This window comes from Ammospiza caudacuta, chromosome Z (assembly GCF_027887145.1).
Source record: "Ammospiza caudacuta isolate bAmmCau1 chromosome Z, bAmmCau1.pri, whole genome shotgun sequence".
NCBI classification, from domain to species: Eukaryota; Metazoa; Chordata; class Aves; order Passeriformes; family Passerellidae; genus Ammospiza; species Ammospiza caudacuta.
The window spans coordinates 48251343-48278633 of record NC_080632.1 but is presented as its reverse complement, the minus strand read 5'-3'; the positions used below and the strand labels follow the sequence as shown (position 1 = coordinate 48278633).

Sequence of the window (27291 nt, the reverse complement as noted above, 5' to 3'; positions counted from 1 at the left end):
ATTATTCTTTCCATCCCAGAGGCAATTAAACAGATTTTTCAGGAAAAAAAAGGAAAAAAACACCCTGCATTGATCTCTTAGATCAGGTTCTCTAAAGCATATACAGGAAGAAGTTTTGGGCCTGGTCAAGCAATATAATGTCCTTTCCCCTAACTTTGTTTTGACAAAAAATGGAAATATTTTTGACTGAAGTATCTATGGTTATCCAGAGGTAGGCATTTAGTAGATAAAATGGTGACTGTCTTTCCTAGTTTAACACTAGGAGAACTAGTGTTAAAGACTCTAATCAGTAGCTTGTATTTCTCAGCTACCATGCTGGCACTTAGCAACTTTATAGGTAGTTTTGACACAATTTTACTTAAGGCTTCTCTTGTATAAAATCTTAAGAGTAGTATTCAGTGTTAAAATATTGGATAAATTGAGGACCAGCTTTCTATATTTAGGGACTAAGTCCATACAGGAAAGAATAAATTAGAAATGTATCTTGACTATGTGATAAAATCCAACCAACATGAACTGGTCTATAAAGAATGCAATTTATCTGTTACTTGAGGTACATAAAAAATTAAAACAGAAAACCACAACTATACAGACAAAAAAGTATATAACTTTATTTATAATATATCTTTGAGTTAAACTACACAAATTGAAGGAGATGTAACCATATGGCAGTAAGAGGTAGGAGAGATACAGAAATAGTAGACAAGTTGCATTATGCCAGTATGACTTTCTGTTGCCATAAAACAATCTACTCAAAGTTACAGAGCTAGTTCTATCTCAGTATGCATGAGTGATTTTACTTTGCACTTATTACAAAACCAAGAGTGCAACTGAAACAATTTCTAAGCTGAATATTTCATTAAGTGTCTTTATGATTATAGTTAGAATATACTCCCATGCAAGCAGGTTACAGGAGTTCACAACTGATTGCAAAATACTTTCTTCTCTAACAAATTATTGTACTTATGCACTGATGGAACAGTAATGATACAAAACCAATTAGGTGTAAATGCAGATTTGCTCACTTGAATGATAAACTGCAATTGATCTTAAAGCAATATTTACAGGGATTGTGGTTTACCACTTTATCTAGCCTGATGAAAAATTTTAGCGCAAGATACAGTGCAGTTACTACACGGGAAAAGCTTCCTTCCACACCCTGTGATTAAGACATGTTGCATGATTGAAACAGTCTAGGCAATTCAAAGAAAAGCAGACTTTAGCATAAATGATCTCTCTGTTCATGGTTTCAGTGGAAAAGCATGTAATGACAGCTCCTGTTTCTGGTTTCACTGTTTTTTGTTCAGGCTATAAAGCCCTTTCTGTTAATACATAACAAACAGAGAGTGTTTACTAGTAAAGTATTGTGCCAGTCAGTTGTAGCACATTCCTGAAGGCTTAGCTAATGCTGTTAACATTTTTATATATACTCTGGTATTATCTGAAGTAAAACCTAAACACAACAATATTACAGCACGTGAAGTGAAAGTTACAACTCCATGAAGATGACTTCAAGAGTAGTTTTCTGGTAACTAACCAATGCTTCATTCCATTTAACCTTGGGGATTGTTCTCCCATAAATCCAGTTAGCTATGGAGCTTGTACTTAACAGTAAAAGTACACAATTTCTTCTGCCCTCTTTGGATCTTAACATACTTCGTAGTTCTTAAGGAACTCTCATGACATTCTTGACAGTATCTCAAAGCAGAAAAGTAAATGCATGAGGATTGCTCTTGCAAAGTGAGAATAATTTGAGTTTCTACAGAGATATTGGCAGAGCTGCCCCCTCCACCATGGATTTTATATTCCCCCTATCAGAGTTAGTGAAACACTCTTTGGGCAGTTGAAGATATGAAAGAGAATTAAAAGGAACTGTGAAGTTTAACATACTAGGTACAATGCTTCTCTCCTGACACAACACAGTATTCCAAGTAATACCTGTACACTTTTTGTAGCCCACCCAAAGCCTCCATAAAGCTTCCTTCTAAATGGTATTCCTGTCCTACTCAGTGTAATTAAACTTAAGTTTCCTTGGAAGAATAATATCCAGGATCTGAGCTACCTCTGACAAAAGATCCCTTTAGGGATTCTCTTTCTTGTCATCAGATGTTGAGTCAGAAGCTGTTACTTGAAAATGTATTTAATGTAAAGCTTAAGGATCTCTACAACCTGGAGAAAACAGTTACACCAACGTGAAGAGAGAATTTTCAAAAGCATTTTAATGCTGTACATAGGCAAGCTATTCAATAAATATGAAATGTCTTAAAATTGTTCATGTATTAAACTTTACCTCTTTATTCAACAGATGGTAATATGGATATCCTAGATTTGTGTTTTCTTCAATTCCTTTCATTTCTCCTTGGATCAGCATTTTTCTCTCTGGTTAACTAGGGTAAGATTCATACCATAGATGTACAATGATAATTTGTTAGAATCAAGTTTATTACTTACCCCCAAATTTTGCATTTGCTTCTGCTGGAGGAGCTCTTTTATGAGCACAAGATCAATTGGATATAAAGTGTAAGGTTGAGGACTTTCTGTGTATTTCTCCATTTGGGAATCTGTTGTTATTCCTCCAGACTAACTGGCCATGAGAGATCACTTTGCCTAAAAATTCAAAGCAGGCTCCTCAAATTAGTTTAGATATAGGAAGAGGAAGGCGTGTTGAGAAGGTCCCTGGGCTAAGAACAAGTGTACTTTGTGTCACAAAGCAGTATGAACAGTAAACACAGTAAAAAAAGTTAACATACTAGACATACAGAGGAGCAGCAGTCTTGCAAGAGTAATATTAACTGAGCAAGAAACAAATACTATAGAGTTGAAAAATCTTTAACTTGACTATATAATCATCATTTTAGATAGATATGTGTAATTAAAAAAAATCCCCAATTGTTTAAGCCAGTGATTTATCACACAAGAATAGAAAAAGAATCCTTCTAAGGCAGTTCTTTTTTAAAATTTTCAGTAATAGTTATTTGTACAGTCACAGGCTCAGTTTTAGCTTATTACAGTTAAGAATTTTAAGTTTATATTAAATACTGCATACATACGGAATGTAATACAGCTTGCCATGCCTAGGAACATAGTGCCAGAATTGTGACCTCCAGGGCTACCATCATGATGAGGGTATATGGCAGTAGAAAACACTACAACTTTTCTTTCCTTTTCCAAGCAAAGTTTCATTTTGATTTCTGTGCATTATCCTGCCCAGAATTATTGTCTTCTCTTTCTCCACAAAGTGTGCTACTCCTTCATATGCAGTCACCTTCCTCTCTTCTGCCCAATGAAAAGTTGAAATGTATTTCCTGTTATTCATGAAACCCCCTCCACAGGATTAAGGAAACAGACTTCTCAAGCATGAATTTTAAGTACTCTCTATACCAACACTACTTAATGCTCATTATAAAAGGGCACATCAGATGGGCTCATTGTATCAATATTTCAGTATTTCAATACTGTTTGAAGGAGTACAGCCATCGTGACTCTCAGCATATGACTAACACATCTTTTACACTATCATTTTAGAAGTAGCTATTAGGCAAGATCAGCGCCCTACAAAACTCCTCCCCACTCAGCAGCCCCGGAGGTCAATCTGATGCACATACTGAAATTACTTTGACTTGGGGATTTTGATGAACCACCTATTCAGTGTATTGATTTTCAGAGGAGTAACTATACATAAACGCTATGTTCCAAGTTATGTGCAAGAGATCTGTTTACCAGATTTATTCTTGTTTGCAAACACACACAAAGAATTTTCTGTCTTCTATTCAAGCAGAAGAGTTACAATGGTGCTTTTGCTACTAACTATGGTATGCATTTTAGGGTTATACATCATTCCAATTCATATGACTTGCTGAAGTCAGGAATGTTCTTCAGTACTGCCACTCAAATATCGGCTCCGGATATGATTTCTCAGTTGCTCTATGAGCTCAGGATTCTGCTGCTGTATCTGCTGTGCAAACTGCTGCCCCCTGTGTTGAACAGTTTTAAGTGAGCTCAGCAAGTGAAAGCAGCATTCATAAGAAAACAGGATATCACAATACAGCTGAAAGGTGCATTACATTAAAATTAACATTAAAGATACCTTAATTTCCAGTTTAAGGTATTTGCAGTATTATGAATTTATCTGGTTGAAGTGTCTCCAAACAGGATCACTGTCATAGATTTATTTTCATTTTTTAGTACTATTACTTCTACTTGATAACATGGAGGAGAAAAGTATCACCTTACAAAATATATTGCCTTTTATGGTAAAATAACACATCTGCTACAGTGAATTACTACCTTCTTTTTGACAGGATCCACTCTTAACTGTTTAAAGTAACTACTCTTAAGAGTTGGCATGCAACGTTATGTTAATGGTTCCAGAAATAGAGTATGCAGCTGCTGACTTGTACTTGTAAACACAATGTCATTAACTGAAAGCAAGCATACTATCAAATTTTTGTATCGTTCATGACTGAAGTAATAACAGTTGTAGCTTAAGAATTAAATTAATAGCAGAGACTAATTCCATGTGTAAGAGAAGCATAACACTTGTTTACTAATAAAAAAATAAGTAAAAACTATGATTTCACAAAAAGCCTAGCTTGTCGTCTTTGTTACTTCTACATTTTGTGCAAGTAGCAAACTATCAAGACCTCTTCAAACTACAGTGCAGGTTGAAGGAAAGCAACATTTTTATAGATGTCTGCAAAGCACACAGTTTTTATGAAAATAGCCCTAAATTTTTGCAGCAAGACATTTCTATGTGTGATGTAAATCATAAATTACTTTTGCCCTGAAGAGGTGAAACTTAAAAATAGTTTGGAATTGGCTAGAATGCTGGAATAAAGTCAAATTGTATGCCCTATTAGAGATCTTGGGATATAAGCAAATGGCATATTTTTTTGCAGACCCTTCCAGATGGATATCATCATTATAGTATAAAAACCTTGTGTCCTGGGTTTTGTAAAGGTATTCTTCATTATCCTGAGTTCCCTGAAACATTCCTCATCTAAATGAAGGGATGCCAGAGCAGAAATTGGTTTGACTTGTACTAAGTAAATCTGTAGCTTTCCTAAATAGTATCTGAGATATTAGGTAGTTATCCACACAATTTGAAAGCACAAGTAGGAGTACTTAAAAGATTTAAAGGAATTTAGTAAGTGGCATTAGAAAATGCCACTTACTAAATGTGAGACTATGAGAACATATGAGAACCAGAAAGTGAAGCTGAGCACACAGCAGTTCAGTGATTCCAGTTGATGGCAATGTATGGAGCAAACAAATTTAGTCCTGGAAAATAAGTCTTATAGTTCCGGGTTTTAATAACAAACAGTGGGAACAGACCCCAGTATAATTCCCTTGACAGTGCTTCTTTTTAAACAGATGTTGCACATTTACCCTGGTACAAATGTGATAGTTAAAACCATGCAGTTCTTACTTACGCATGGATCAGGCTGGACAAATCCGAAAGGCCACCAACCCCAGCAGCAGGGCCACCAATGGCATTTGACATCATCCCTGACATCCTGGAACAGTTAGCACAGTGTTTGCATTGGGGTGTGCAGGGACCTTTACTGTAAGCAATAAGCCCCACTCATTTTTTTAATTGCTTAGAGGAACTAAGTTGCAAGAAGAAGCTACACTTCTACAGTAAGCAAAATAAAATTACATTTTCAATAATCTATCTACATTTCAAAAATATAGCTGTAAGTACTATGCATCTTTTATTAATTCAAACATCTTAACACATTTGTTTTAATGGTAACCCAATTTAATACTTACAGTTGTTGAATTTGAGGATTTTGCATTAAACTTGCTGCCTAGAATAGACAACATACAGCTGAAATTATAAAACATTTACTACTTGGCTATCACTGAGAAAATCATGCAGAAGAAACCCACATGCTCTGTTCTATTACAAAATCAAGTTTACATGCAGAGCAAAAAGAATCACTACAGCAACGTATTTCATGGATGAAGCTGAAACAATTTGTTATGTGTTAAAGAAAAAATAGTGGTTATAGATTCAGACATGAAAAATATGACAAGCCATTTAACATAAAAATCCCCGCCACAGAAAACTAAACAAACAAATGAAACATTGAAGAATTGCAAGGATAAATGTTTTCAACTGGACTTTTTGGACAAAAGTCTGTATTTTGTTGCTTCTCAGCCTGGATAAATTAATTTTGTAACTACTATTAGTACCAGGCATTAACAGTTAAGATTATGGCCACAAAATATTTCAAACCAAATTGGAGTCTGGACTTACTTTGTAGTATGGTTTTGTGGTAACATATATCTTCTCTGGTAACTGAGTATCTTCTTATTTTGTAGTAAGCATGAGGCTACTTAAATTTCTCATTCATTAGATACCTCTAAAATTATATTGCTTTTACCATAGTGTAAGAGTGTCTGTGGACTGATACTATAGAAAAAAATGTGATTTTTCAGTGTTAGTAATGTAATTCCTACAGGAATCAGTGTCTGTATGAATGCACCACCAGTAGACAAAACACAGTATGTACTTTTAACTGTCCTATTAAAGATATTACAAAAATCAGATATATCCAATATTCATTTTATTGATCAATACATCAACATATATAGATAACTCAAAAGTAAATAAACTTTTTTCTCTAGTTAATAGTTTGATATAAAATGGATAAAATGTCACATGCAGGTCTATTCTGTGCTCAATATAGGGTTAGTTTCTTCCATCAGTAATAACCCTTCTCTAGTTTAGAAGCCAAAAACTGAGGCTAATACCAATTTTCTCAAGGTCAGACAGTGAGGCAATTTTTTCGCCCTAACAAAAAAATTCCAAGTAACTACACCTTGGGAAAATAACTCATTCATTCCTAAATAAATGCTCTGTGTCCTATCTAGTTCACCAGGCATCTTCTGGAAACAATGTAAAAGATCATTTCCCCAAAGCCCGCTCCATACATCATTGATTTCAAACAGACAGAGGTTGTTTAAATACATCATGTGGCTAGTGAAGTAGTACACATAGATGCAGTACTATTTAATCACGAATGCCATCAGAAAACTTGCTCCCTCTTTACTTGCCTACTGTCTCTATTATTTGGACCATGTTACCACACCAGATATGGATCTCTTTTGAATGCAGTGCACTTCCACACAAAAGCACTGGCTGAAATGTGGTGTTCCATTGAAGCTACCAGAGTGCTTGTAAAGTTTTAGTTGCTTTCTTAAAGGAAGTAAGTAAGTTTGGGGGTTGTTTTTTGTGGGGATTTTTTAGTTTATTTTACTCGAAATTCCATTCTATAAAGTTAATTAATTCTGTTTTGTTAAGAAAGCCATATGGATAAAAAAGACAATGCTGAGGGAGAAGTACACAATTTGTTATTGTACTGAACATAAGAAGAATGCAATATATGCTTTTTATATTCATTTTTTTAAGTCTTAAGATTACTAGGGATAATTTGAAAGAGTAAGAACAGAAAGGTCTCTTGAATAGTTCTCCCAAAAGAGAGTTACTTTAGTCCTTGTATCTTTGTTAACTGTTCCGTGGAGAATTGTAGAAATTTTTATCATGTTGTTGACAAGAGCTTTCTGTCATAGCATACATAAAACCTAAAACATAAAAACCTAATACATAAAAAAAGCATAGCTAACCTATATGTGTTTTTTTCTATAAGTAATAGAATCAACTGGAAATAAGACAAGGCTTTATTGGAGATACTTGCTTCACTTCTTGTTTTGTGTCTAAAATGATGTAGAAAAGTTTAAATTCAGTGTAATAAAACCATTGTTATAATAATACTCATTAAAATTGCTTGTATTATTGAACAACAGTTGTTCTTAAAAGTTCAGTTTTTAAAATGGGATAATGCAAACCTTGAGATATACTCACCATGCTAATGAAGGCAGGATTGTTTATCAAACTTGCCATGTCAAAACTCAGTCCAGTTCCAGTCTACAAACAAATTGCAATTGAAGCTAAGTTTCCTACAAAATCCCAGTTTAAACTATTGCAAATAAATAGATACAGAGCAAACTTACAGGACTGGACACATCTCTTAGTTTCTGTTCTGCTATTTTCAAATTTGACTTGTAAGAGTCATTCTCTGGATCAAGATCCAGTGCTTTTTGATAACTGGTAACTGCTTCTTCATATTTATTCACAGAGGTCAGAGCCAACCTAATATGAAATAAAGAAATCCTGGTTAGAACATAAATGATCATCAAAAGCTAATGATATATTTTCTTTTCTAAATAAAATAGTATCTCACAAGTGATTTTTAGCTTGACCATTTAATTAAAACAGGTACTACTGCTTAGTGTTAACACATTTTTTTAGAGAAGGGGATCCCTCAAGAACACATTTTGCATTGTCTATTTCATATATATGCAAGTTACATTAAAAACTCTTTGGTATCATCAAGTGACTTAGTCACTTTAAGACCAGGAGCTGTATCTGGCATCTGTGCCTTTTTGCATAAGCTCCAAGTGTTTTGTCCAGTTCTTTTGACCTAAGAGATTATTTAGAAACTTACATGGGTAGGTAGGGCAAAGATACTCTTAATATGAGTTGTGCAATGTTAAGAAACTAGACGTACAAATGCATTGTTTATTTTTATATATGTTAAAACCCCCTACTTTTAATATGATAATTCTGTATTAAATATTTGAATAGAGAAGATGTTTCATGATTATATTGTTGTCTTTATATGTTCATATAAAATGATTTTTATTATTAACATATTCATTATTTTAAAATAATGGACCTACAAGTTTCAGCATTTTTGTGTCAGGATCAATGTAAAGGTTCTCCTTTTGGATCTTGTACTTCAACATCTTGACAAATGAGTTATACAGCATAGTAGTATATATGTAAATTGCTGTAAGAAACCCTATTTAATGTTTTGAAAAAGACTCTGCTTCAGCAGCTAATGAGAGCACAGGATAGACTTACTACTTTTAAGCAGTATTTTACTTCAAATTTGGTTAGCCACTATGCTTAAAATATCATCTTTCTTTGAACTATTCCAGAAGTCCATCTGGCTGCAGTTTCAATTCTCTCTGCCACTATATTTTCAATTTATACTGACCAAAAAACTAATCTGATCTTTTTCCACATTTTGTAGAAGATTCGTGTAACCCACATTCAGATATTTAGTACTTCAGTTCACCTTCTGATGCTGAACTACACACCCTGGTTTGATAAGCCTGTGCTTATGTCCACTAACAGACCTTGGTCTTTCCTCTCATGCAAACAAGTTCAGTGTTTTTGATACATCCGTGATTGTCATGGCTCTCAGTAAGAGTATAAAACTCTAGGAATTTCCCATATAGCTCCTGGAGGAATCCACACAGTATTAGTGTTGTCTCTCTTAACTCATTTTCCCCCATAAAACACAGTCTCTCCCTTTTGGCCCATTAACTTGCCAAAATAGTTTCTGCCCAGACAAGAAATGCAATCCATTATTTCTGTGATGCAATAGTGCTTCTTACAGAAAAAGTATTTAACAGAGAAAGTTTCTTGGAGCACAGTATAAGTCAGAACAGCAGACAATTTCTTTCCTCATGCCTCCTACCCAGACAAGTGGTCTTTCAGGATCATGCTGGAAATACCACCTTTAACTGACATTCCCACTTTAAAATGTCTCCCATCTCTGAATATTTGTGGCATTTCTGCATCTTTCTGTGACATACAAAGAATTTCTGTAAGATTCTGAGAAAAACTGGTATGTCTCCATGATGTCATCAGAGAGCACATCTTTTTCATAAGGACTTTTTGTTGAGAAGGTGTTTTCTAGACTGGGGGCATGGGGGTGGGATTTTCACTTATTACTAAACAAGCACAGTTTCCTCAATCAGCCTATGCCAAATGCTTACTCATCTGCTGGATTAAGCAATGGCTTGCAGCTCAAAATATGTCCTCTATTAAAACAACCAGACAATAAAATAAAGAGAAGTTTGATTGCCTGAGGATGGTCCCACTTTCAGTGTGTATCAAAGAAACACTGGTCTTACACCCAAAACTCTAAAATAATCTCCAGTTAAATCAGCCCGTAGCATCTCTCCCTATCAGTGAAATCAAGGGAGCTTGGATGGTGCTATATGAAGAAACAATCTAAGGAGAGTTAAATGAAACAAAACCAATTCAACAACCAATTCAACCTAAAATTTTGAAATCAATTCATCATTTCAAAAGCTCCTTAGTCTAGGTTGGTATTAGTAAATCACCTGTATTATGGAAAGTTTTTTAGTGATACAATTCCACCATATTTTATCTTAAAATAAATGTCCCCTGCATGGTTTTGTCCCAAGCCAACAAGAATTATCATAGACAATTTCAGGGCATGGTTCAGAATTTAATACAGACCAATGCAGTTTAGCAGTAGGTTGTTTGAATGCAGTTTGGCCACTCCATACTGCAAAGTAAATTTTATTAACATGGACATAAGCCATTTTGGGCCAACTGACTCAACAAACAATCCCAAGCATTTTTTAATTTACTGGTATAAATATAACCTCAAAAGACATAATGCAGCATTAAGTCCACTATTACAATGTGCTTGATTATTGAAAATGCAAAGCTAGACATCTTGGAAGAATGGCTTTTCACTCAAACCAACAGCCTGTTAGAGCATTCCTGACATTGTTTTCAGTTAACACTGAAATCCACCCTCAAGAGGCTATACAGTTAATCTCTCAGACATTGCTGAGAAAATCTGCCAAAGAGACACAGCTTATTCTTGCTAAAATATCTGCTTCCAAAGAACTATTGAAAGAAAAACTGAGGCTTTATTCCTGCTAGTGTGAAGCCCCAATGCTGTTCTCTAACAGCATCATTAACAGATTCAGTGTACCAACAACAGAAATTTGATTCCTTTTAACTAGTTAGGAGGTAGGAAAAAACTATCATTACTTCCTAAACTAAATCCAGCAAGTTGAGAAATTTAAAGATAAAAACTGCAAACTGATGAAATCTGATGAAAATGCTGGTATCAACCACATAGAAAAAGAGTTGACAGTCTGATAGGGTCACCTTCAGAAAATTGTTATACTTACACAACAACAATGTTCTGTAAGTGAATTACAGTGAATTCTGTAAGTGTCTCCACATATTTCAGAAAATCTATGGTAATGTACACATGGGTCTTCAGTGTTTACCTCAGATTTCTATTAGCTTACCCCATTCTTCCATATGCTTTGCTGTACTTTGGATCTATTGCTATGGCACTCTCACAGTCCTTTATTGCTTCCCTGAAGTTGTTGAGCTTACTTTGAGCAGCAGCCCTAAGAGAAAGATGGTAAGGAAATTAAGCTTTGTCAAAAAAAACCCAACCAATTAAAAAACGCACAAAAAACCAAAACCAAACCAAACCAAAGAAACCCAAAACAAAACAACCAAAGCCCAAGCCTAGATATTCAACATTTCTGACTTATTTCATCTTACTGACTTTTCATTCGCTATTTTGACTATGCTTAACTTTCTTTAATGAAATAGGACAAGCAAATGTTATGAGTTAAGTATGTGCCTAAGTGCATTGCTGGACTATGGTTTTGGAAAACATGTACTCACCTCTGAGAACACAAAGGACAAACAATTCTAAGGAACTGTCTAAGATCTAGTCTATGACTACGCACAGAATAAATCATAAAACCTATTATAAGAAGTGAAACTGTCAAGTAGTAGTTTATATAAGATCACTGTTAAGGAGAAATAATTTATGTAATTGGCGTTTTCCAGAAGTATAGTTTTACAGCCATTCAAAGGAATACTGTGATTTTTCCCTGCTCAGGATTTTATAATTCATCTCAATAACCTCTGCTTTACTAAATTACAGTTACATCTCTATACTGGAGAAATACTAAATGTTGCAGATATTAATACAATAAGATTAAAGACTTGACCAAATTAAAAAGGACACATTAAATGAAATTAATGTGACACAATTAAAATGAAACACACTAATAAGCAAAACTTCACCAGTTTGAAAGGTTACAAACCACTTTCATTTATTTTTCCTCGGTTAAAAAATTATAGTAAAAATTAATATATTTTCATTGCATAAAGAATATCTCTTTGTTATTAAGAATCCTTTGTCCTGTGACTAGCTCCAAATTGCTTGGGGTTTTCTGACTTTGATTAAAATGTCTTCTGAATGGGACTACTTATCTGTTTTGGGCTGTTAAGCAGTAGTGCAACTCCGCAGATGCCAGTGAAGATTTATATATAAAAGCTGGGGGCAATGCTTGTTCTCACATGTGTTTGAACAGAAAACATTTTCCCATGTTCACAAGATTTACACGGCCAGTTAAAATTTTGAGGGCATTATCAGTCCACTCTTTTTTTGCACTGCTATGGATAAAAAGCAATCCCACTGAATGCAGGATGTCCCCATGACTCCCTAACAAGCTTAAGATAAGAATAAGGTATATACTTATTGAAATATTCTTATCATCCACAAAGCTCCAAACAACTCCTGTTTTCTTTTAAATCATTACATACAATACTGTACTGACTGACACTGAGATTCATTTTGGTTCTCACAAATGTGGTATGTGATGACGCAACACAAAAATTATTTCTGCTTTTGCTAATTAAAACTTTGACATTTAAGCCTGTACTGAGGAAACTTACAGTGATTTCAGGAAGCTTTTGAATCTGGTCTGATATTTCAATTTTGTACATAAAGAGACTTGTGATCAGTTTTCACAAGGAATATAGATTATTTACACTTTTGAACTGCCATCCTAAATATGTAAAATGTTAGCAAACTGCATAATTTCCTTTCTCTTCAAACTTGCCTTTAAACACTGAATCTCTCATTTCTATTTATCACAAACTAAACTCTGAAGCAATGGATGCAGAGCTTCAAAAATAGCACAATCCAGTGCTACCAGTGGGTACAGTGCCACAAGGCCAGATTTATAGCACTTCAGTTAATATATCCTATATCCTTAAATTAATAAAGGAGGCACTCTAGAGGTGGGCTCATTCCAGTAGGCCCTAAAGTCGGGGCTGCCTTTGCTCTTTGGCTGCTCTTCCAAGCAGTGTTCCACAAGAGCAGACAGCTGTGACTAGGTTACCATGCCCTTCCAAGCTTACCTGCTGCCAAATCACTATGTCTTCTTCATTCATGACGGTAAAGAACAGATTAGATAACAAAACTGTAACAGCAGCATTGTTATTTTTCAACAGGTCACACATGAAGATACTATTTGCAAAATGCTTGAAATCTCCAAAATGGTATTCCTACACTGATGATTTTTTTTTGCCAGTGGTAGTACTCAAGGAGACAGAGCAGCTGAGTCACTAGAACACTAAAGAAAAAGGCTTTTACTACTCTCAGCAGGCTAGAAATCACAGCCTACATTATGATTTAATGTAGACAACCTGACACACACAATACCTTATCTGAAGAGTTGTAAGTAATTTTAAAGTCCATTTTAACTGATACCGACATGCTGAATGAGCCCATTTTTACCCTAATTTTACAAATCCAGAAATAAATTTCTAAATAGGGGTTTCTAGCTTTTGACCTCCTTCACAACTTATTTTTACAGTAATGTTAACAAAGTCCAGGAATGAAAGGTGTATATCATATTGGGTTTACCTGTTGCAGTAATAGACTGCATTGTTTGGATCCAGTTCTATAGCCCTAGTGTAACAATCCACTGCAGCACCATAATTTTCTTCCTTCATATGATTATTACCTGAAATGGATTATAAAAACTGTTAAGTAATTAGATGAGACAGTATGTAGTTAGATGAGACAGCTCTGTATGAAAGAAACAGAGCAGCTACCATTTTTCGCATCTACAGAAGTGAGTTATGACTGCACTTCTTTGAGATACATACTTTTAAACAGAAAAGTCAGAGAATACTGCAAATAAAAATACCTACTATGTCTGTGAAGTTTACTATGTACACTGCAGTACAACACAGAAACCTTCCTCTTTTCATTTTGGTATTTCAGACTTTCCAGCTAGTTTCTGCTGTTAAGGAAAGATCACTTCACTAAGAAGTGTAATTGTAATTGCAGTTCCTCTCTAGTAAACTATCTGTGCAAGCCCAATATGCTATGTTAATTTTTTAATCTCATTTTCTTATATGTCCCAACAACTTGCTAGTAACTATGTAAGTAACACAACCCAAAAAATCAAACTAAAGTAAAACTAAGTACATAAGCCCCATTTTTGTGACACTAAATAATTAACTCATTAAGATAATAAAAAGTATGTATAGTGTAAGCAATCCAAAAGGATTCAGAAGTAAAATTTCTCACCAAGGGAGCTTAGAACTTGTACTTTGTAGCAAAGTTTCACATTTCATGTATTTTAAGTCCAGTGGAAAAAAACCCAGAAACATTTATGTAACTTCTTTATGGACAGAAAATTCTGGACTAAGGTCTTTCAAAGCAAAAGACATCTTAAACATTCTTTTGTCTCCAACACAAGGCAATCCTGGTAGTTTTCCTCTTTCCTGATGACACAGTAGTAAAAAACCCTAGTTCAGTGCCCAAAGTTGTCTGTGGTTCTGTTGCCAATTTTTGGCCAGCTAGATCCTACAGGAGCCTTGACTTCCTAGAAATGTCAAGAAATGGTCAGGAAAAATATAGACATCCACTGACTTCTTGTATTTCAGCCAAATATTTAAACCTTCCCCTAAAATAAACAAGTCAAGGGATAGGTCAATAAGTTACTACTGATGTAGGTAACTGCGTAAGCAAAGGCTAGAAAAGTTCAGTCAGTGCAACAGTTTATCTCTGAGAGAAAGCAAGACTGGAGCAAGTCCTCAGTGCTTGCACTAACTGAAGCAACTGTACTTGCATTTATTCGTGAACACAAAGAGCTCTGTGAACAAAACCAGATTTAAGAAACAAAGTATCATCAAAGTAGTACAAAATCCCATCCTCTAATATTGCTATATTAGACTGTAATTATAGTAAGCGGTCTCTTCCATGAGAACTCAAACAAACTGTATTTGCATGTATACCTTCAAAATACATGCAGAATGTAACAACATCTTTCTTGTTTCTAGAGGCCCACTGTTTATGCAGCTTTCCTTTGTTCAAAGGTAGAGATCTGTACACTAAATTATGTTGTCAGACAAAAAAGTGTTGCAAGTCAGCTGCACTCAGCAAGATTGCAGCAGTTAGTGTTCCTTTAAAAGAAAAATGCCATCAATGTCTATCAACATTAGAATTTCCAATACTGGTCTGAATATGACCCAGTGTACAAGGCTAAGTTGGAGATAGTATCAGTGCATACCCTTCTTGTTATCTCTCTCTCCAGCTGCAACCTTGCTACAGGAAAACAGAAAAAATAGCTAGGTCTACTAATTCTGCTGAGATAAGGAAAAGCAACTATATTATTCTATTTTAATGTTATACAAAATCCTTAGGACAAAAAATTTACACAAATGGTTATACTTCTGAGTGTGTATTCTCTATAGTGTAAATACTACCTATTGTTATAATTATGCTGTGGTAATAAAACACAGATCTTCTTACAATCAAGCCACCATTACACTATACAAACCTTCACATAATCTGTGCTCTTACACATCTTACACTAAGCTGAACTGTCAAATGATATACAAGGTTAGGCGTCTAAATTCAAGTATTGAGTAGTCTGGAGTGTGTATTACTTCCTGGTTACCAAGAAAGAAAATTTAGCTCCCTGATTTTGTTTTGCCATTCATTAGTGAAAATCTCCAAAGATTAGGGCTGGTTTGAAACTAGAGGAGCAGGCTGGTGGCCACAAAGGTGAGGCAAGTTGTTCGTTCCATTGTTGACGGTATACAGATAGAAATGAGAAAAATCACAGTTATAGAATTATAACACTATATAAGATACGCATCAAGTAGAGTTGTCCAGGTTATATAATTTATTTCCTAACTCGGGCTAGAAAATACTCATAACTGAAAAGCACAATAGTGGTGATAGATAATATGTGTGTGAATATGCATAGGATCAAAACAATAGAGAAAGCAGGACACAAAGTTTTAATTTTATTATGGGAAATTACCAGAGGCATTTCAAGCAGTTCGGAACTGCTTACTAATGCCCCTGACAGATGACACTGTAATCGGTCCTTTGTTACCAAGTTTAGACCCTTCTAGTTTTTTTCAGCAGAGCTGTGGTATTACTTTGGTAAAACCACACAAACACTAACACATAGTACACACTAATTTCATTTCCTCAGTCTATTTCACAGATCCTTGTGGATTGAAAGATAGCAAGACTGAAATCACAGATTTAAAAGAGCTGCAACACCCACACCTGAAAAGTGCTGACTATTCCTACGGTTCAATAACCTTACTGAAACCAAGAGGTAGTCTTCACTTTCCATGAATTGGTAGTAACAGCAAAACAAAAAGCCAGCACGCACAGCAGGTAGGTTACAACTTACTAACACATTTTCACTTGTGACCTAACCATGTTTTGAGCTCTCATTCTCAGAATTAAAAAGCTAATGAGCAACTCCAACAATTAAAAAAATTATTTCAGAGGCAGTAGTGAACTGCATTTATGATTACATATGGCCGGTTTTAAGGTAAGAGAGACATGGAATTCATTTGGAAAAACAATAGGACTTCTTCCATATTATTACAGAAATTTTGAGAGGATTATATCTGCCTTGCAATTAGAAGTTTACTTGTTTTTCCTATAAAGCTCAGCTACCTGAAAATCTAACAGGTCATAAACAATGTGATTCATAAAGCATCAATCCATAATAATTCATAACTGTTACCCGTGCTACATGCTTTTTATAATTTCTCTCCCCTTCTTTCTGAGGGGAAATAATATGGATTCCTTCTTGGGCAGCATTAGTGACTTCTGTGGTACAGCTGCTTTTCCTCACAGAACAGCAATAAGAGCTGCCAGAAGGAAAATAAACAACTGGCTTGTCTGCAATTTTTATAAAGCACACATAATTTCACATGTGTGAAATATTAACCCTAGCAAGTCCACAAGAACTTTTCCATTGGCTTCTGTTGGGTCAGTTTTTAACCAATGTTCGACATCACATACCTATTTCAATAAGAGTAGAAACTTGTATTACAATGCACAAACAGCCAAACAATAGCTGTTCATTCTTTAAAGTTTCTGCTACCTAGGAATATTTCCAACTTTACATGTTCTCCCATAGATTTTAAGCAACCTCTAGAGCCAGGAAGAGAATAAACATTATTTCCTTTGCTCCCAGATGGAACAAATTACCTAGCCCTCTTAGGGCATAGCAGTCACCAGAGAATCTATAAGCTGAAGTTTTTTTTGTGTGGTGTGTGGTACCTAGCTGCTATACTATCACTACCCACAATAATGCAAAAATATAATAAGAGCATAAGTAAATTTATTTCTGTTTTTATTACAAACCTTCATCCTTCAGTTGGTCAGCCTTTACAACACCTTCTGGTAAAGAACGTGAGAGAGGCAGCATGTCATTCTGTATGGGAAAAAAACAAGATTTCTTCCTTTAATATATAAGCCCTGATTTTATCAAAAAACTTTCAGAAAGAAGTGAGAAACATCTGCAAACTATGAATAACCTTAGGCACATCAGGCATTTATCTCTGGGAATTGCAAAATGCTTAAATGAAGAATAAAAAACTTCAAGTGAGAATGAGGCATCCACTCTTTAGTGATTCTCTGAATGGAATTTTCCATGTCTAGCTGAAATTAATTCCTCCCACTGCCCCCAAAGATTCACATTATCCTAGCTTTTATGGAAATGTAGGTTTTTTCATATTTTCCTTAAATTTTCACATCATTTTGACCTATACAGAACTTTAATATTATTGTATTCATATACAATATGAAACCTTAGTGCATACTAGAAGAGTAACTCTAGAATCTAAATTAAATTCTTACCTTTTGAATAGAATTTGTGAACATTTCTATCAAATGCTGTGAGGATGCAAGATGAGTATCTTCCAGGGTAATCTTAAACACAGTCTCCAGACACTGAATTGCAACTTACAGGAAAAAAAATTAATAACATAGGTCACCAGTTTCTCAATATAAGCATAATTTCACTAATTTATTTATAAAGTTGTGACTCACTTCCTTATTCAGCTAGTAAAAGCAGCTCCTTGGAACATAAAAAAAAATAAAGAGAGGCCACCTGATCCCCACAGAATGAAAAAGATCTAAGATATACACAATCCACACATAGTTTGGCCATTATATTTAAACCAATTTAAAATTTTATTTTAATTCTTTCACTCTTTTAAAGTTTTGGGGTTTTTTTTTTGGCCAGCTAGATCCTACAGAATATATATAATGTAAAATATAATGATTTAAGAAGAGCACCACAACTCATAACACGACCAGAAATGTCCATGTGTCACATACCCCACCTCAAGGCACACAACTAGCATATATTTGTGTGCCATGACAGCTAGAAGAAAATGGTACATCTTTACTGTACAGAATAAAGGCAAAATACTTATTAGTCTTATCTTTTTTTGGAAAAAAAGTATATTTATTTGAAGATACTTTATTAATCAAATGCTGCATTAATCACAAAACTTGGTCCTGTAAAAAATATCTGCAATACCCTTTCACATGTTCTGTGTGTAAGGATTAGCCTGCAATAATATAAATACACTCACCTAAAAATGAAAACTTAAAAATGTAGAACCATATCCTTAGCTGAAGTTTTAAATATGCTCATAGTTTTAGACAAAAGAAGATTAGTGGCAATTACTACACACAATTCTGTCTATATACATATATATATATATATGTGCTTACACACAGTTAAACTATTGCAAATGATGTAATTATTTTCCTTATAATCTTAAGAACCTAGTTTTTATTAAGAACAATGTTTTTATTAACATACATCGTCTAAATGTTTTAGACTGAAAACTGAGGAGGAACAAAGAAGGGTCTTTGTAAAGCCTAGCTTCAACAGAAAAATGGGTGGTTTTGTACATATTAGGGATAATCACAAGTATCTGAATTCAAATTAAATATCAGTAAAAGCAGATTCTTAGTGTTTAAACTTACCCTCAATCCAATGTTAACATAATAAATATAATTTGAATTATGTTTTGCATTATGATAAAACTGAACACTGATCCAAAATTAGAAAAGTAAAATTACTGAACATTAAAAACTATAAGGCCAATTTTTATCTTATTCATCAAAGCCAGCAGGAAGGGATCGGAGGGGAGGGGGAAGAGATTTGTAAAACAGGCAGTAAAACCTGGAAGATGTAATTTTTTTAGAAAATTATACAATAGAAAATTCTTACAAACAGTATGGCATGACAAAGTTAAAGCTGATAGCATGTAACAATTGAATACACTGCTAAACATGCATTATACAAATTGGTCCTATAATCTATAAATCAAGTGACCAGGTTCTAAATCACCCAGTAAGAGCACTAAGGGATTCAGGTTAAGCTCATTTGTCTCATGCTATGTGAAAAACTTAATTCTTGTAAAGATTATGAATTTTGAAATATATATAAGCCTTTAATATTACTTTTTATTACCAGGCTGATTATAAAATCAGTGAAACACATATAATTTTTCCTTATATGGCTTAATAGGAAGCCACTTGCAATAGTGTCTTACTAATTTTCCCTGCTAGTTTTTTTTACTGAAATCACTCCCTTGTTTTAATGCCTCTCCTCATTTGTAATTTTGCATAAATTTAAAATACAACCCCATCCCTTATCTTTCTTAAAGCATTAAATCTATGACACCAAATCTCTATGATATAGAAGAGTTTCACAAAATGCAGCAGTGCACATTATGCGTAAACAAAATTATTCTCACTAAAGTATTATTACTACTCAGCATTTTCATCAAATAATTAGTTGGTGCTGTATATTCACATATTTCTCCTTCAAGTGGAAAATGGAATTTATAATCCTTCTATCTATCACTTATAGTACATGTGATATATATAGATATAATAAAATTAGGACCTCTTACAGGATGAATCAATAGGTTAGAATAACCACTGGCTAAATGCAAGCCAACAACAGAAACCCACATAGAAAGAAACATTGCTAAAGAGAAACATTTTCAAATCAGAAAATAAAATAGGTTGTGACAATGTCTGTAACTACCCTGTTTCAACACTATACAAAAACACAACTCCGGTAAAGTCAAAGGAGTGGAAACTTGGTTTTTGCCTGAAAAGTTTTTCAGGAGGCCAGACTGCCAGCACCTTGATATCCCATTTATCCAAGTAAGGCACTGTCAAATTCCGCAAGCTCAATAATTTCAGGGAAGGACTTGATGCACCACATGAGCTATTCACCCGAGATTTTTCCTATGTCTGATATTAAAGGCCAAACTTATCTGTTCTCCCAGTTAGCTCTACCATCAATCCACCTAGGTGGCTGAAGCCTGAAGTGGCCACCTGGCAAACCACTTCCCTGCTGAAGAGCTGGGGCTCACACAAACACCCACTATCTGACAATACCAGCACTGGGCTATGCTGGAACCCAGTGCCACAGAGCTCCGGGACTTCTGCTGTCCAAACACAAGTCTTCATCACCAAGCAACACAAAGGCCAAGACAGCCTGCATCACAGCCAACTTGCAGGCTGAATAATGAGCATTAATTGGGCTGCTAAGGCCCCCTTAGTACTTGCTGTCATCTTGCTTCATCTTACACACAGCCTTACCCGTGTCAAGTATTACATGCATCCACTGCCTTCGTGTTTTGGAAACACTGCCCTACAGAAAATAGTTGTGGTATATCAATCACAGAAGTAAGAAGAAAATCACAGCCTTGGGTATTTTGTAGAGAGTTTTTCCTTTAATTGAACAGAAATAGGTAATATAGAAAAGAAGAAAGGGAGAACGAGATAAAAACCCCCACACAGTAAAGAGGAAAGAGAAATAACTGCAATTCAAACAGAGTCTAAAATATAACTTGGAAGAAGGTAAGTTTCTACTTCATACAAAAGAGTTGAGCACTAAGTACGGGGGATCTGTATCACTGCTCTAGATGCTAGGGGAATATATTTCTCTGGTCTACCTTCCAGTAACTCTGCTTTCTCAAAATAAGGCATTTTTACTCATCAAGCAAGTACAAAATTACTAAAGGAAATTCACACTGTCATTGACATGTCTGTAGAATTCAAACATGCAATATGAAGGTTATCACTCAGTATGAATACATCCTAGAACTATATTTTATAAAGGCTCAATTTTTTTTTTGTGATGTTCTATCTCTTTTTTTTTTTTTGTTGTTTTATGGAAAATGGGAGCTGTTTGAATTACTTCTTGGCACAGTCACTTAATCATAGTGTTTTGTCTTTTCACAGACACCAAGTAGGTACATAAGGTACCAACAAAAATTATCAGTCAATTCTTTTCATCCCTTATGTCTCCACATAACATTAAATGCTTCAGTGAGTAAGACTTGGCTATTGCTACTGTACATGCACTAAAGATATTTTGCACAACTAAAATGAGTCTATTTTTCAAAATGCCTGCCTCTTATCCTCTAACACATAGCATATGGTACCATGCTTGTGGCAGAGCACAAATCTAAAAATAGGATTTCACATCTATATTAAAATGGTAACTTTTGCCTTGGCTTTTAAGCACAACTGAGGTTTTGTAATATCTTTTATTTAGAAAAGTGAATCTTAAAATTGATTCTTTCATAAACACATTGGCTAAGGCTGCTCTAAGACATGTTATCAGGTAAATTTTCAACCATAACCCAATTTTTACCAGTTTTATTATAAAAGCAAAAGTATATCTCCTCATTTCTATTATATATGACTTCCAAAAACATTTTTTTCTTTTATCAAATGAACATGATCATTATCTGACACAGGTCAAATTTTTTGATGGCTTCTGCTTTTCAAATGTACAAAATGCTCCAGATTCTGATATAACCAAATCTTTTGGCTTTTATTCCTTTGGGACTATCCTTTGAATACAATGACACAAAGCTTTCTTTCTTGTTTACTTTGGTGAACAACTACACTGGACAACCAATAGATAATAGAAAGAAGCACACTCCAGGTTTATCTTTTAATTTACACCTCTGAGAAGCAGGATTTGCTTTGCATCTCAGCAAAGTCTCTCCATGCCTAAGATTTCACAGAAATCAATGATCAACTGCACTGCTGTTCGTAGACTTCTCTCTCCAAATTCCTCCTCTAGCTGACAGACACAACCAAAACTGCTTGAAACAGTAGAGAGATCTTTTTAAAAGATGCTATGAAAAACTTACTGCAGTATTAAGACTTAAATCTTCTCTCAATTCCATATTCTGATAGCACCTGACATGATGTCTCCAGTAATTAGGGAAAAGGAATAAGAGCAGTGTGAAGGAGAACATCAAATACTATAAGGTTACAAAGACCTAATGAGCATCTGTCAATATGGAAATACAGAGAGAATATGTCTACAGATAAATGAACTCGGGTGTAGAGTAGAAGCTACATCATACTGAAAATATCCACTACCACATACTCTTTGGAGCCAGTACTCAAGGGAAAAAGAAAAGCAGAGCATGTATCTTATTTTCTTAGGATGTCTTTTTCCTCACAAATAACATAGAATCCATGAAAGTAGGAAACAGTTCTTCTCATAAACCAAAACCAATAGAGTAATTGTTTTACTTCCTCTGTAACCAGCAGAGCTACTAACAGAAATGAAATGAAGAAAGAAAGCAAACATAAAAGAGAGAAAGAAGCAGCAGAAATTTATGGTACACATACACAAGTCATTACCATAGTCTGCATTATAGCACTGCTTAACTTAGAATCATAGAATTGTTCAGATTGGGAAAGACCTCTGCAACTGTAAAGTACCTGTTGCTCAAATTAAGGCACTACACATTTGTAGCTTTATAATACTTTATAAATGAGAGATGTATTACAATTAATAATCTCAGAAACATTAGGATCACAATCTTATTTGCATATAATATTTGGTTTTTATGCATACAAAACAAATTTTTTTTGTTATACATAAAGAAATTTAACATCTGTGTAGGCATTATATACATACACACATATATATAAATAAAAACACATACATATAAATAAAAACAAATGAAAGTACATTTGTTGCTTACCTTCCAAGCTTTCTTGTTCATCTGGAGTGAAAGTATCCATCTGACTCTGTTCTCTCAAGAAATGGATGACTGCATAAACCAAGCGCTTGACTGATGACATGTTGGAATTGTTTTCTGTTATGTCTTAAAAACAACAGAATCTCTTATTTTAGAAAATTAATCCCTACAGTATTCCAACCTCCTAGTAACCTCAGTAAGAAGTACACACAATACATAAAACCTAACCCTTCACCAGAAAGCCCAATAACCCAAAGTGTTGAAAAAAGTGGTGAATTTGCATGGATTAGGAAAAACTACTACAATCACGTAGTCTAGCTATCAGCAGAACAGCACATATTTCCTCCAGTTCATTCCTGGAAGAAAAGTTCACCAAGGCTAAAATAACTTAGCAACTTATTTTTTCATTTATAGGTTTCTTTTAATGGTTTGCACTGTATTTACATATATACTTGCAAGTAGGACCACATGCTAAAGTCAAAACCAATAAAAAGTCACTGTGATAAATGTAATGACATAAAGAAACACACTCCAGTAGAAGTTGTTTTATGATATGACTTGGTGTTACCCTTTGATAAAAGATGTTCTGCAGTGTGACATGCACAGTGTTATCCTTCAATGTAAGATGTTCTATGGTGTGACACAGTGTTATCCTTTCATAAAAGGTGTTCTCTGGTGTGATGTGCTATTATCCTTTAATAAAAGGTGTTCTATGATGTGACATGGTGCTATCCTTTCATAAAAGGTGTTCTCCGGTGTGACACACTATTATCCTTTAATAAAAGGTGTTCTATGGTGTGGCATGGTATTATCCTTTCATAAAAGGTGTTCTATGGTGTGACACGCTATTATTCTTTCATAAAAGGTGTTCTCTGGTGTGACATGGTGTTATCCTTTCATAAAAGGTGTTCTCTGGTGTGACATGGCGCTCTGAGCAGTTTATTGTCACTTTGGACAAAGAAATGGAACACGGTGACCTCAGTGCATACTTGTGATTAGTGACACTACTGGCTCAGTCTGATTTCCATTCAGCATCATCTGGGAGTTATATAACTAGGAGGACAATTTTTAGTCACAACTTTTCAAGTTATTTTTCCGTAAACCATTTTGATTTTAAAGGACACAATCTTATCCAGTTCTCCAAGCAAAGCGGGTTTAAAATACAGCATTAAAAGAATGGCAAGATCAGCACCTGCTCTTCCTACCTTATTTTTTCTACAACCCGCGACCAAATCGGTGTGCGGTCAAACCCACACCAGGCAAATCCCGTCGTGGGGACGGGGGAAGCCGGGAAGACCACCGGCCGGGAATGCACAGTCGGGCGCGCTGGGGTCCGCTATCCGCCCCCACGAGGGACAGCGCAGGACCCACCGGCCGGGCCGCGCTCCCTCCCCACGCCCACCTCTCGGTCCCTCCCAGGCTCGGGTCCGCTCTCTCGGGCCCCAAGGACAACTCTGCACCACCCGCGGCGCGGGCCCCTCCCGACACCGCACGGAGCGCGGCCGCACCGCCCGGGGCCCGACCCGACCACCGGCCCCGAGCTCCACGGACCGCGGGCTGCGCGGAACCGGCGCCCAGCCTTCCCACCCCCGAGGAGCTGCGCTCGCCGAAGGGACGGGCATCGCCCTTACCGTGCGAGATGCGGCGAGTCCGCGCTGCCTCCAGCTGCGAGACACCAGGGACGCGGGGGCGTGAGGAGGCGGCGGAAGCGGATGCGCAGGACCGCGGCGGAGCGGCGCTGAGCACTGCGTCCGCGGGCGGCGGGAGGGCGGTGAGAGGGCGGCGCGGCAGCGGGCGCGGGAGCAAAGCCGCTTCTTCTTCCTCCTGTCCTGCCTCCTCCTCTTCTCTGTAGCCCGTCCTTCCTCCTCCGGTCTTTTCTCCTCCTTTTCTCCTCCTCCCGCTCCGCCGCCGCCGCCCCCCGCGCCGCCCCCCATGCTGTCGCTGTGCGCGGGCGCGGCTCGCAGGTAGGCGCGCAGGGCGGGTGGCGGGGCCGTGTCCGGCGCGGGGGTGGGTGCGGGGATGGGTGGGGGACGGCCCGCGGTGTGGGGGAGGGCGGGGGGCGGCAGCAGGGGCCGCCCGGCGCGGCTGGAAGCCGGGTCAGCCCGGAGCCGCCCGCAGGGGGTTCTCGCTCCTCGCTGGAGGAGCCAGGCCTGAGCCCCGGGCCGAGGCGGAGCTGCCGCGGGCGTGCGGAGCGCGCTCCGAGGGGCCAGGCAGACAGTGGGGCACGAAACCTGACTGCCTGTGGGGCTTATTGCCTCAGCTCCTGGAGCCATTCCCGCAGCCTGCCCTCACTGCCGTGGGCTCCGTTATGCCCAGGTGGGCAGGGTGGGCGCGGCGAGGTCTCCTCTTGGTACTCTTTGCACAGAGTCAGAAAGAATCAATGCAAGAGAAATTGGACAGAGCACAATGGATTGAGGGATACTGCTGTAGCAGCGGGGCTCTGCGGCAAGGTGTACGTGAAGCAAGACCGGCTCACAGTGTGCTCATAGTAGCTTTATAAAAAGGTGTGTCACTACTACACATTGTAGGACAGGTGAATCAGGTAGCAATGTACCGTCAAAAGGCTTTAAAATAGGAGATTACTTATTTTCTTTATAATGAACACTAGCTCTAAATCCCAGAAAACCGGTGTGAAAGGCTTGTAGTCAATTCTAGGCAGACTAGACAAATGAACATAATTGCTTTTATTTTGGCCTCTCAGATTTTCTAAAGGACTGCATTTGATACGAAGCACTGAAATAGTAGGAGAGTACATTGTGGTAAGGAGAATGGAGCTGAATTTCAGCATGAAATGGAAAAGATGGTTGCCTCACATGGTCTTTTGAGAAATTATAGTCATGTGCTTACTGCACAAACTGTACAGTTTTTGTCCTATTTCACAGCCTTTGTTCATTTCAAATTAAGATTGAGGGGTATTAGCAGATAGAAAATAAGAATCAGAATATTTTCTTTTCTGCTCCTGCTGCTGTTGAAAATCAAGTAATTTATTTTCTGGTGCTAAATAAAGTGCACTTCTATTTTCTTTTCCTAATTTACATTTACATTCCTTTTTTTGTACAGTCATTTTCACTCTTCTCCTTGACCATCTTTGTCTAACAGATTTTTCCATCAAAAAGAACACAAGAAGGTTTTTTAAATTTTTTTTATACAAAAGGTTTATCTTCGGTTGCAGTTTACATTTGGACAATGAGGATACCTCCTTCTTAAGTAAAAATCATTAAAATGGGGAATGGTTGCTGCACTTCATTAATTGGGTTTTTTTTTTTTTTTTTCTCAAGTCATCATTTCAGTGTGCCCAAATAATTGTTTCATGAAAGACAGTATTCTTGACTGTGTCATAGTGACCTCCCAGCTTTCAAAAGTTAAGGAGCTGGTCACAGAAATCTTGAATAGGTTCTGTCCCAACTTCTATTTTTCCTGAGGGCATCTTAACATGAGATAAAAATGACTGTTCTTAGCAAGTGTCAAGTACTGTGCCTTACATTAAATAAAATGATGTTAGGGTTTGATTCTTTTCATTAAAATAGGCAGCTTTGCAGAAGGAGGCTTTTTCCAATTAATTTTTTTCCCATTCAGATTCAAAAGATTTAAAGATGTACATTTAATGTGATAAAATACATGGGGAAAAACCTGGCTAGATAATTAAGCATAGAAGTCAGATTAGTTTATGAGGATACTCCTCTATATGAAAAAAATAAAAGAAAACACACTGATTTAAGTAATTTTATTGTTCTAAAAAAATTCTTGAATTCATGAGTTCTGGGGTGTTTCTTTGAAAATCTTCAAAATTAGGTTTTGAGTATGAAAATCCATGTACATGAGTGAGACAGGTACCAACACACTGCACTATATACACAATATAACGAAAAAAGTGGAAAGATACTGTGAACACTGTCCTTTCTCTTACTGAGGAAGAAAACCAGCAAGAAACTAAGGCTGGGAAAAGACAGAAGGGGGAATGACACTGGAGGACAAAGAAATGGGAAGAACTTCCATTGTAATTTTCTTATTTCGTACTTACAACAATAATATATCTGTTTCTTTCATTGAAGTATCAGGTCCAACACCTCAGAAATGGCAAAGGCCAAACAAGATATTTGGGACATTTTTTGCCTTTCCCTGTGATCTGTGGGCTGCATAAACTGTTCTGTGTATTGCAGCAGCAATTTTTCCTGTGGTCAAAAGCACCAGGTGCCACCTTTCTAACCACAGCAGGCTTCTGAGGAGCAGTTTGTCTATTAGATGGAATT

At 36.4% G+C, this 27291-nt stretch overlaps 2 protein-coding genes across 2 annotated transcripts in view; one reads left to right on the top strand and one right to left on the bottom strand.

Moving 5' to 3' along the window:
- Positions 1-585: 585 nt before the first annotated feature.
- Positions 586-24885, bottom strand: SGTB (small glutamine rich tetratricopeptide repeat co-chaperone beta). The gene is made up of 11 exons (XM_058823278.1): positions 24673-24885; positions 23045-23167; positions 17850-17953; positions 17355-17424; positions 13587-13686; positions 11158-11262; positions 8020-8158; positions 7871-7933; positions 5773-5810; positions 5433-5516; positions 586-3974 (listed from the first exon to the last, which is right to left on the bottom strand). Exons 2-11 carry the CDS (start codon positions 23142-23144, stop codon positions 3863-3865), a joined length of 915 nt encoding a protein of 304 aa, XP_058679261.1. The 5' UTR covers positions 23145-23167; positions 24673-24885; the 3' UTR covers positions 586-3862.
- The window catches only part of NLN (neurolysin), a 35510-nt gene continuing 33025 nt past the window's right edge, over positions 24807-27291 (top strand). The window contains exon 1 of the mRNA XM_058823276.1: positions 24807-25005. Within this exon, the coding sequence (XP_058679259.1) occupies positions 24974-25005 (32 nt within the window). The 5' untranslated portion in view covers positions 24807-24973. The remainder of the gene's footprint in view (positions 25006-27291) is intronic.